The sequence below is a fragment of the Salminus brasiliensis genome, chromosome 10 (genome assembly GCF_030463535.1).
Source record: "Salminus brasiliensis chromosome 10, fSalBra1.hap2, whole genome shotgun sequence".
NCBI lineage: Eukaryota > Metazoa > Chordata > Actinopteri > Characiformes > Bryconidae > Salminus > Salminus brasiliensis.
In genome coordinates this window covers 40,887,821-40,899,613 of record NC_132887.1, presented here as the reverse complement: position 1 = coordinate 40,899,613, position 11,793 = coordinate 40,887,821, and the positions used below count along the sequence as shown (strand labels likewise).

General features: G+C 46.5%; 1 protein-coding gene across 1 annotated transcript; it reads right to left on the bottom strand.

The window, feature by feature from the left end:
• Nucleotides 1–157: 157 nt before the first annotated feature.
• Nucleotides 158–11,646, bottom strand: LOC140564556 (TMF-regulated nuclear protein 1-like). Its single transcript, XM_072690137.1, has one exon. It carries the CDS (start codon nucleotides 10,899–10,901, stop codon nucleotides 10,347–10,349), a length of 555 nt encoding a protein of 184 aa, XP_072546238.1. The 5' UTR covers nucleotides 10,902–11,646; the 3' UTR covers nucleotides 158–10,346.
• Between the last annotated feature and the right edge of the window lie 147 nt (nucleotides 11,647–11,793).

Here is an 11,793-nt window from a genome sequence, read left to right as displayed (position 1 = left end):
AGTGAGATCAGGATGTTGGATGATTGATCACCACCCCACCTCATCATCCCTAACTCTCCAACTTATCCCAAAAGTACTGGATGGAGCAACCAAATACTATAACTTTGGTGACACTCGGGCTCAGGCTAAGAGAAGAATTTCACAAACCTCAGAAATGTTGCTGTTAAATCAAGTTTATTGTGTGTTTTTTTGTATGTGAGTGTTTTTGGACATTGACCAGAGCCAGTGTTTAAAACAGAGCACATTCAGGTCATTCATTCAGTCAGAGCTTTACATACATTCATGTTTACAGTGTAGGAAATACAGTGGAGCAGAAGAAACATCATGATCACATCAAATCAAATGAGGCTTTGCTTCAAATCTCAGCTTATTACCCACGTTCCCTGAGCCCCCCCGCTTCCTTCTGTCTCGGCCTCAGTGCCAGGAAGCTTATAATGAGCCTCGCCGCATGACATAAGAGGAGATTAATGTTGTAGCGCTGGAGTGAAGTGTATCTGATTACGTAGCTGGATATCTGTTTCAGTGCTAATCCAGCATCACCAGCGTTTTAGAGGGTCTTCTAAAGCTGCAGCTCTCCGCCTCTTTTTCTATTCTTTTTGGACAGGGCCAATGCTGCCATTTGGCAGCCGCAAAGCCACGTTACGCAACGCCTCTGCGTCATGCTAATGGCACCATAAGTGTTTTTCTCCAAATCCCTCAAATGATCTGTGTGATCTTGGAGAGGGTCCGACTGCAGCGCTGCATCAAAACCTGTGGGAACAGAATCGAGTGAAGGGATTTGCTCTTATCAACCTGCAGCCTTTTATCAGATTAAATAAACGCCCCATTTCTCTCTGCACGGATCAAGAGATGATAATAACCAGCCTGCTGTTCTCACGTTACACTGTGTACACCCACCCACCACGGGACGTCCCTTCACCAGACTGACGCGAAAGACTTGGTACGAAGGCGTGGTTTTGAGACAGCCACACTAAATTTTAGTTCTGCAGCTCAAACATGGCCCAAGTTCTGCCTCTAAGAGTTCTAGAATGGCCAGGCAACAGCGTTCTACCTCTACAAGTTCTGGTTCTGGCCAGTAAACAGATCAACTAGATCAACTAGAAGTCTAAAATGGAATCTCAAGAGGTTCTACTTCAGCATTTTCCAAAATGACCTGGTTCAGAGAGTTCTACGTCTGCAAGTTGCATTGTACTGAAATGTTGAGAGCTCTTTGTGGGAGTTGTAGAGAGGCCGTCAACAGAGTTCTACCTCTGTAACCTCTAGAACCGTCTGGTTAAGAGAGCTATAGAATTAATAGAGATGGGCTTTCAAGAGAGTGCTATATCTGCAATCTCTAAAATGGTCTGGGCTTTAAAGAAAGGTCTAGAATGGCCTGGTTTAAGGGAGCTATAGAGTGTTCTAGGTAACAGAGACTTCTGAGAAGTTTTAGAAAGGTCTACTTCTGCAACGTCTAGAATGGCCTGGTTAATAGAGCTGTAGAATGAGCTGTGATTTCTAAGGATTTCTAAATTGGGCTTACAAGAAAGCTCTAGAAGTGCCTGGTCAACAGAGTTCTACCTCTATAACTTCTAGAACCATCTGGTTAAGAGAGCTATAGAATGAATAGAGTTCTAAGATGGGCTTTCAAGAGATCTAAAATGGTCTGGTTTAGAGAGGTCTAGAATGGCCTGTGATTTAGAAGGACTTTACTAAATTGGGCTTTAAAGAAAGGTCTAGAATGGCCTGGTTTAAGAGAGCTATAGAGTGTTCTAGGTAACAGAAACGTAAAAGGAGTTCTAGATAGGTCTGTCAACAGAGTTCTACTTCTGCAGTTTCTAGAATGGCCTGGTTAATAGAGCTGTAGCTGTAGAATGAGCTGTGATTTTTAAGGATTTTTAAATTGGGCTTACAAGAAAGGTCTAGAAATATCTGGTTAAGGGGACTCTTGACTGAGTTCAAAAACCGGCCTTTGGGAGAGTTCTACTTTTACAATTTCTATAATTAGCTGTTCACCAGTTCTAAATGAGAGTTCTAGCAAGGCCTGCTTAGGAGAGCTCTACTGACCTGTACGTCCATGGTCTTCCACAGGGTTCTAGAACTGTGTGGTCAAGAGAGCTCTACGGTGATCTGGTGAACAGTATCTCAGTTCTAGACGTGAGCTTTTGCAGCCTTTCTGGCTCTCTCTGAAGCATGGCTGAATATGTGTTCCTGCTTTTATGTCAGAATCGACCGGCGAGGCTCAGAGAACGGAGGGTAAAATTTCACTTGTCCAAAGCACTTCCTTTGTCCTAGTGGCCTCTCAAATTATGCTGACCAGCAGATCAGCAGGCCCCTTTATTACAATGAAGCTCAGCCTTTCTGCGCAACCAGCCCACCGAGCAAACACGTCCTGCAGCTCTGAAGATTAGACACTGCCTAATGAACAACAGAGGGGACCTGCGAGGTCATACCACCTGAACTGAGGGGGGGTCTGCTCCAGAAAAGAAGACTAAATAAATATGTGACTACAGAGCCTGGTTGAGCTTAGTTGTGTTTTGTAAGTAGTAAGTAAGTAAGAATTCATATAAAGCAAAAGTCTTACAGCACACTAGCAAGTATAATACAGCGGTACATTCAGGTAGCACTGCGGAGAACCTGGAACTGAGAACAGCAGGAACAGAGATGGCAAATTTAGGTCCAGGAGTTAAAGAGTGATAAACTATTTGAGTATTTGCGTACTAAATAAAAAAGGTATATTAAGATCAGGGGCTTCCCTTAGAACCCTTAGAAGCCTACAGTTATCACTGGAATTTTCCCAAAAATCACAGTAAAGAAACATTAATTATCGCTGGACAGAACTACGACTTCTAAGGGTTAACAGAGAGCCCGGCTGGTCTCAGGCTTTCCGCAGCAAATAAATAAAACTACAGAATAACTCTAGTGATTCGGACAGACAGACAGACGGACAGCACGGTACATTCATTCTGCGAGTGGGCCCAGTCACTGAGGTCTTTGGAGAAGCTTGTTTTTTTTTTTGTCCTTTTGTTCTAAGCGCCTCTAAACGAGCAGCAATGCAAAAGACAAGAAAGAGGAGTCCCAGCCAAATCCAGGGCCGAGTCCATACATCAGTTACTGTGTACACACTATGTATATGCCATGTACAGACTGAGTAAGGCATCGGATGGACAATCGACATTATATACACATCTAGAGAGAAAAAGAGAGAGATAATATACATTATAGTACTGTGGTGGTCAGTGGTGGTCTGTGGTTTAAGGTTAATGGACTCGACAGTCGAGTGGCTGCTTGAATAAAACCATCATAAGCAGAGGTTCTAGAATTGCCTTTTAAGAGAGTTCCAGAACGGGCCTTCAAGGAAGTTCTAGAAGGACCGTCATAGAACATAATAGAATAGAATGGATCTGGAATGGGTTCTAGAATGCCCGTTTAAGAGGGTTCAAGAATGGCCCTTGAAAGCATATCTAGACGACATCATGGTAGACCGTCCTGAGCAACAGAGGAGTTCTAGAATGGCCTCCTTCAAGAGAGTTCCAAAATGATCTAGTCAACAGATCCTGGATTTGGCCCGGTCAACAGAGATCTAATATGGCCTGGCCAACAGACTTCTCAAATGACCCGGTCAACAGAGGTCTAAAATGATCTAGCCAAAAGAGGTCTAGGATAGCCCCTCAACAGAGTTCAAAAGTGACCCTTGAGGGCAGTTCTAAAATGACCTGGGAGACAATTCTAAAATTCTAGAACCTGAGTTCTTGTACGGCCTGACTCTAGTTCTCTAGAGTTCTAGGATGGCCTTTCAACCGATCATGGCCTGGTCAATAGTGTGAGTGCTGGTCAATGTCTAAATGTCTGGAGGAGAACTTTCAGGAGAGCTCTAGAAGGGCTGAACAACAGAACCTGACCTGGCCAATAGTGTGAGTGCCAGAATTGGCCACCAAGAGAGCCCTGGAATGGCTTGGCCAACATTTAGCGCTCTAGAATGCCCTGGTCAGGAGTGCCAGGACACGCTGGGTAACAGAGCTATGTCTACGCTAAGAGCTTATCCCTGTCGCTACTAGAACCAGCATCCGAGCATCAGTTCCTGAAACACCTTGAAATTCATATTTTATGCAAACGGCCACTGGAGAAGAATCTGGAGTAGATGCAGTTTGGTGTGTGTGAGGTGGCTGAGGTGGTGTGTGAGGTGGTTGATATGCAGCTGTACAGTACAGGTATGTCCACGTCTAGTGACCCATCAGTTCAACCGAAGCAGCTTTTACAAACATGCAGACCAACGAGGGACGTTTATGTTCCGCTAGCATCACAACGATGACCAGTGTGTATTATTATTGTTATTATTATTATTATTATTATTATTATTATTATTATAGGGAGAGGGGGTTCTAGCTAAAGTAGCCCTTTGTTCATAAATGTGTAAGCGTCTGAGGTTGCGTCTCAAACCACTCCCATCAAACCCTAGTGCCCTATGTGGTGAATAACTCTACAGAAGGGAACAGACTAATGAGACTAGATTTCTGTAAAACAATAGCATAGCAGCACGCAAACTGCTAACTGGCTGCCTACACAAAAAGTTAAAAGTTGCAAAGCATTCTGGGATACACTAGTCAATTTAGGGCATATGTTCGTCCCCTACGTTTTGAAGTGCATTATGGATTTCATTGTTATTACTTAATCCTCAGTTAGCTCACTACAAAACGTACAGGGAACACAGCCTTGATTTGGGACACTCAGATGGAGCTTTGATTGAGTTTTGTCTAGTTCCCTACATAGGGTGCAGGGGGCTGTTTGGAACACAGCCACTCTCTGCCAGATACACCTGTCTTCCTGACATGGGTGTTAGCATTTTGGAGTTCTAGAAGGAGGCAGGGTTGGGGGGGGTTATGTCTAGTTTTCTACATAGGGTACAGGGAGTTGATTTGGGACACAGCCTCAGTCTATTTCGGAGATGATTACGCTCACCTTGTTTTTCAGCAAGTGACTTTTGATCAGTTTAATAACCAGGTAACCAGGCAACCATGAAACCGCCCTAGATTACGGGCTCTGTGTCCCAACGGAAGCCAGCCGACACACATCCAGCATTAACAAACACACCCCACAGAACCGTGGACTCAACCAACCATCTCTCTCTCTCTCTCTCTCTCTCTCTCTCTCTCTCTGGTACAGAATCTTCCAGTCTGCTGTGAGCTGCACTTTGCCAACGGAGGTCCCTGCTGACCTGCTCCACAGCTTCAGTGTCTCCTGCACTCAAACACTCAGAGCAAGAGAGAGAGAGCGAGAGACCATTAGGATGAGGAATGGATGGAAACAGAGTCCAACCACACAGAGAATGCAGGGCTGCCACTGTAGATTAGATCAGTGATTCAGTAATAAAAACAGGCCTAAATATACACTATATGTCCAAAAGTTTGTGGACAACCCTTCTTCTAATGAACACATTCAGCTACTTTAAATTGCTGCTTTAAAATCCCCTTGATTTCAGAAGAAGCAAGTGTCCCAATACTTTTGTTCATTTAGTGTACTGGAAATATTGAATAAAAGCTATTTATGATTCCAAACTTTTGAACAGTAATGTATATTTTTATATATAGGCCAGAATGTTGTATAGGAAAATGCCTGGTAACCATGGAAACTGCACTTGAATCGTGACAGCCCTAAAGGACAGACAGAACTCTGCAGTCTTTTGAGGCGTTACTACCACAGTGATGGAGCGTGCAGTGACCCCTGTTGACCACAATGATCTAGCCCAAAATGTGTCCGCTGTCAATCAAAGTCAGCCAGTGTGTGTGCCACTGCTCAGTGTGTGCCACTGCTCTGCTCTAAACGAAGCCAAAGTAAAGCCGAGCGCAGGTCCTCAAATCATCATCACTGACGAAAGGTCACAAGAAACGCCCACAGGGTGGACAGGAGGTCCGAGCTAGGGCTTCGGATGTGGTGCGATGCATTCCGAAGGGAAGCGGAGCGGACGGCCCAGGGTTGCCAGGCAACAGCAGAGAAGAGGCCACAGGTGGGATGTTTTTGAGATAGAGGAGGCTCCACCCCTTCTTGATTTAGGCCACACCTTTCTACACACATCTGCATGTGGGGTGTTTTAAAAGACAGGAGGAGGCTCCACCCTTTTTTCGGTGTATGCCACACTTCACACAGCCAAAAACTGAATGTTTTGAGATGGAGGAGGCTCCGCCCCTTCTTGTCCAAGGCTACAGCATAACACACACACACACACACACACACACACACACACACACACACACACACACAAGATAGAAGAGCAGGTGTAACCACAGCACTGTCTCAAAGGAGAGAGAGAGAGAGAGAACATTGGAGAGTGCAGATTTTTTATGTAACCTCATTTGCCTCCCCCTTATACACACACACACACACACACACACACACACACACACACACAGTGTTACACCTGAGACTCGTCCCACTGGGGGTGAATCAGCACCTCTCTCTGTCTCTCTTTAAAAATAAACACAACCAAAATCACAGCCTGCCGTCGTCACACGCAAAACTGAGATCACACATTCACACACACACACACACACACACACATTTCTGAGCAGAGTGTGTGGCACCTCGCACTGCAGCAAAGCTTCAGCGTGTCACATTCAATCAGCAAAAGTGAGAGAGAGACAGTGAGAGAGAGAGAGAGAGAGAGAGAGAGAGAGAGAGACAGTGAGAGAGAGAGAGAGACAGTGAGAGAGAGCGAGAGAGAGTGAGAGACAGTGAGAGAGAGAGACAGTGAGAGAGAGACAGACAGTGAGAGAGAACGAGAGAGAGTGAGAGACAGTGAGAGAGAGAGAGACAGTGAGAGAGAGAGACAGTGAGAGAGAGCGAGAGAGTGAGAGAGTGAGAGAGAGAGAGAGAGAGAGAGAGAGAGAGAGACAGTGAGAGACAGTGAGACAGTGAGAGAGAGAGAGAGACAGTGAGAGAGAGAGAGAGAGAGAGAGAGAGAGACAGTGAGAGAGAGCGAGAGAGAGTGAGAGACAGTGAGAGACAGTGAGAGAGAACGAGAGAGAGTGAGAGACAGTGAGAGAGAGTGAGAGACAGTGAGAGACAGTGAGAGAGAACGAGAGAGAGTGAGAGACAGTGAGAGAGAGAGAGACAGTGAGAGAGAGAGACAGTGAGAGAGAGCGAGAGAGAGTGAGAGAGTGAGAGAGAGAGAGACAGTGAGAGACAGTGAGACAGTGAGAGAGAGAGAGAGACAGTGAGAGAGAGAGAGAGAGAGAGAGAGAGAGAGAGAGAGAGAGACAGTGAGTCCACCTCGCATCCAGGACCTTTTCCATCCTCAAGGAAGAACCAATCAAATCCACTTTCTGTAATCGTCCACGTCTCCGCCTCATTTTTGTCCACTTTTGTCCACTTCGAGCTCCAGCAGCATTTCAGGACACGTCCAGTCCTGACCGAGCTCCTCGTTCTCCTGTAGGCCTGTAAACCTCCTGTTCTGTTCAGCTGTACGGAACTGACCCGTCAGACTGACCCGGTGAATATAATGTCTATGGATCAATTAATAATCAATATATCAATATTCAAATGTAGAATTCCTGCTGAAGGTGTTTCAAGCTCCAAAAAATTCAAAATATTTTCCCTGTATTTTTAATAACCCAATGAAACTGATCAGACGCTAAGAAGCTAACAATGCTAACAGTGAATGCAGGTAAACTGACCACCAGCTAATGCTAATCACATCAGTGCTGACGACCCTGCACTCATCGTTAGCCATGCTTGATTAATCCACTCCAATGAAGGATATTTAGGTCAGAATTGGATGGAAATGGACTCTATATCAACCGATTGCTCCCGGTTGCTAAGCAACAACGTTGCTTATCATTGCAAATCAGCTGTGATTTCTTAGCCTAGCTAAACACGGCTAGTTCAGTAACAGTAACCATTTTCTTCGCAACAGCCAATCTCCATGTCGCTCAGGTTAGTTTAACACCCGATTTTCTCACAGGTTCATTTACCTGAGATGATATTTTACACATTACCAAAAAAAATAGAGCATTTTAATAACGTCTTGATCGGAAATAAAAACGAGATGTTATTTAAGGCAACTTCAAAGCTTTAACCAGCTTAGCAACGATCTCACTCCACTTCCGCGTGCCTGAGCAGGGTGTAACGCCGCTTTGCACTTTCCTTAAAATCCATTGGCTGATCAACAAAATGATGGACAGTGTCTCCGCCCACTCACTATGCCCATTGGTTGCCCATCGGGCTGTAGTTACACACACTTGGAGAGGACGGAAAGTTCTTGCTCTGGTGCGTTAAGAAAGTAAGCTACTGTTAGCGTGCTAGCATGGTACATTGCTTGTGCTTTTAGCATCCCTCCAAGAAGCTAGCCAGTCCCTACTGTCTAGTGTAGCTCGCTAACTAATGTTTTAAAAGGTGTAACGCTCTGCTTGCCATGTCCGAAAGCGATCTGCCTTTAGCTAGCAGTCCGGTTAGCAAAACAACAGCAAAGCATCTTTTCAGGAAGCTAGTCCGTTCCTATCAGCTAGCAGAGCTTGCTAGCTATTGTTTTAAAGGTATAAAGCTCTGCTAGTCTCGATTCCGCCATTTGAGAAAGTAATCTAGTCATTTTAGCAGCTTTTTAGGAAGCTATGTTCGAGCTGGTCCAGCTGGTTAAGATGGTTGAACAGTTTAGCTCTTGACCAGTATGGGGGAGTTTGATGGTTTAGCTGGTCTACAAGCATGATCAACCTGACCAAGCTGGACAACCCGTATGACCAGCATGACCAGAATCAAATGCAGCATATGCTATGCTGGTCAGGAGCTGGGTTATCAAATAAAGGGTTTGTTTTCGCCTGGATGACCAGCTTTTCAACCGTCTTGACCATCAAAGACCAGCCACCAGCAGAAACTGGTCTTAAACTGGATTCTTAATCTGGATTGTTTTTGGGGTTTTTTTAGATCATTGTTTTGACCAGCAGGTTAGCAAAGTTCTCCAAGCAAAGACAGAAGATCACTTTGGTCTCATTTGGAACAGTTCGATGTGCTTTTGGATAAAGTAGGTCCATTCTTCAGATTCCCCTGATTGGTCAGCAAAGGAAAAAAAATGCTCGTGTGAGTTAGCCTCAGTGAGCTAAGCACGTCTCTGCCGCTTCAAACGCACAAAAAATGTAATAAATAAGTGTCCAGGCAATGTCCTCCTGATGACCGAGCAAACAACAATCTTCTGAGTTCTGAAGCTCGGAGATGTATTTGCAGCTGTAGATTTGGTGTTTAGGTCGACCCTAGCTTTCACACTGACCCGACTGAACCGGTGTGGAGTCTAATTATACTCCCCCATCCTGATCTTACACCCGGTTCACACCTGGTCACTTCATGAGTGCGTCTGGAGTAAGGGGATTCTAGCTGGATTAGGCCGAACCACAGAAAACTGCAGGTGTAAACTCACCCAGGACTCTTAATCCAGATACTAATCCCATCAGTGTGAACACATCAGTCGCTCCGAGACACATCCCACAACCGAAACACCAATAATAATTGCTAATTTGCATATTCCGTCCCACAAAGCGATCGGATTTCAGTCTGACTATCCAGAGACGTATTTGACTACCGGGGTAAAAAAATCTGATCCGGATACAATTCAGATCCAGGTGTAAACAGGGCCTCCATTTCTGGTCTCAATTTTTACAGTGATATTGAACGAATCGTGCAAATCAGAGCCGCCAATCAACGACTTTGGGAGGAACCTCAAAGGTTAAAGACTTTAGCCTTGGGTATTATAACTTGCTGAGGCAGCGCCGCTAATGTGAAGACGCAGGCCGGCGAGACTAACATGCTGATAACTCCAGCTAATGCAGACTAACCCAGGTGTGGCAAACAGGTGTGACACATGCTAACTCAGGCTAATCCTATCTGACAGGCTTAACTCAGGCTAACTTTAACACAAACTAACTTTAACTCTAGCCTTACAATTTTAACATATGCTAACTGTTAGCCTAACTCAGGCTAACCTTTATCCAGCATGTTTTCCTCAGGCTAATACAGGCTAACTTTAGCAGATTTGGTAAATTCATAGGTAATCGTGTTGCAGAGCATGCTATAACTACCGCGAGGCCTTTAGAGAGTGAAATCAGGGTCAGGATGTGAGATTAGGATTCACGCCGGCTAAAACACGCCGGTTTTAGACAGTGCAGTTTTTCCTGAAAGCTAATTTTAGCGTGAGAAAGAATAATGCGTTTGAGAAGTATTATTCTTTCCGTCACATTCGAGCAGCAAGAGGGAGTCAGCGTCTACTTCCCTGCACATGAAGAGTCCCAGGTGTCCGAAAAATCACCACAATCAAAAGCCAAAGAAAGTGAAAAAAGCAAGTTAGCGAGTTAGCACTTTTCCGATAGAGCTACCGGTTCTGCTGTGCACCACTATTTGAGTTTGACGGGCCACGGCAGGCAGGTCCTGAGGCCCAACATGGACGTGAAGACGATGGTGGGTCGGTGCCGCTTGAAGCGCAGCCCTTTCTTCAGCCGCTGCCCGTTTTCGGCGGCGCGGAGCTCCCCCTGCTGGACGGAGGCTGAGATTCGGGTCAGCAGCTCGCCGTGCTCGGCCGCCTGGCGCTCAGAGCGCACAAACGTTTCGCGCAGCTCCTCCAGTCGCCGCTCCATCTCCCGGATCACCAGCCGGCGCTCCTCCACCTCCAGGAGGCGCCGACGAGCCGCCTCGAACTCCATGCTGGAGCTGGGGGTCACCAGCTTGGAGGAGGGAGCCGTAGACGGTGCGGATGGAGGCTCTGAGCCGGGCTGGGCCGCGGGAAGGCGCTGGAAATCCCCCATGGAGATGGATCTCCGCTTAGGGAGCGAGGAGGAGGCGAATGTGGATGAAGAAGGGGGCGGGGCTGTAGGAGAAGGGGGAGTGGCTGCAGAAGAAGATGGTCCGGAGTTGATGTCCGTGCCGTTGCTCTCCTGCCGCTGTTTCCTCATCTTGCCTTGAAGGTGATGCTGACAATGCTAATGATGCTAATGGTAGCAGTGCTAATGATGCTGCCCGTCTGACCGTGGTTTGGGGTGGCTGGGTGGCTGCTGTCGTCCCCGTCCCTGCTTGTTTGGATCCGCTGGGACACCGAGAGCAAGCGAGCGAGCGAGAGCGAGAGAGAGAGTGAGAAAGAGAGAGTGTGATGTGATGCTGATGCTAAAAAGCTGCTTCGGCCGTCCTTTTTTTTTGCCCGTCTGACCGCTGATGGGTCCTGCTGTGCGGCTGCTGCTGATGTTTTTGGCTCGTCTAAGACAGAAAGTGGGCGAGTGAGCGAGCGAGTGAGAAAGAGAGTGACTGAAAGTGAGGGAGCGAGAGAGAGCGAGAGCGCGTGAGAGAGAGGTGATGCTAGCGGAAAGAAGCACCATTCATTAATAACAGCAGCAGAGCAGCTCTCTCATCAGGACCAGCCTGCTGCAATCTGATTGGACAGGATTAGGACTCCGTTGAAGCTGATTGGACAGATGCTCTCTCTCCTCCCTCTCCTCTCTCTGCCTATTTCGTTTCTCCAAACATCCTACTTGCGCTCTCTCTCTCTCTCTCTCTCTCTGATAATCACTTGATGACTTCTATCTCAGATGTTGCTCATCTCTCATCATTCTCTGAGCATTCCTGTTCTCTGTTGCCCGTAGCAACCTAGACAGTTGGTCCATATATATTTCTCTCTCTCTCTCTCGTCTGAGGCTCGTCCTCCCCCGCGCTGGTCAGGAATAGCTGGATGTGAGCTGGACGCCTTTCAAATGCAACATTTGGCGATCTGTCTCCACTGGGCCGTTGCTTAGTAACAGAGACTGGCACTGATATGGGACAGCCGCCAGAGACAGGAGCTATCACTAATCACAC

Excerpts from the sequence above, each read along its gene's own strand:
- LOC140564556 (XM_072690137.1), bottom strand. The coding sequence starts at position 10,901 with ATGAGGAAACAGCGGCAGGAGAGCAACGGCACGGACATCAACTCCGGA.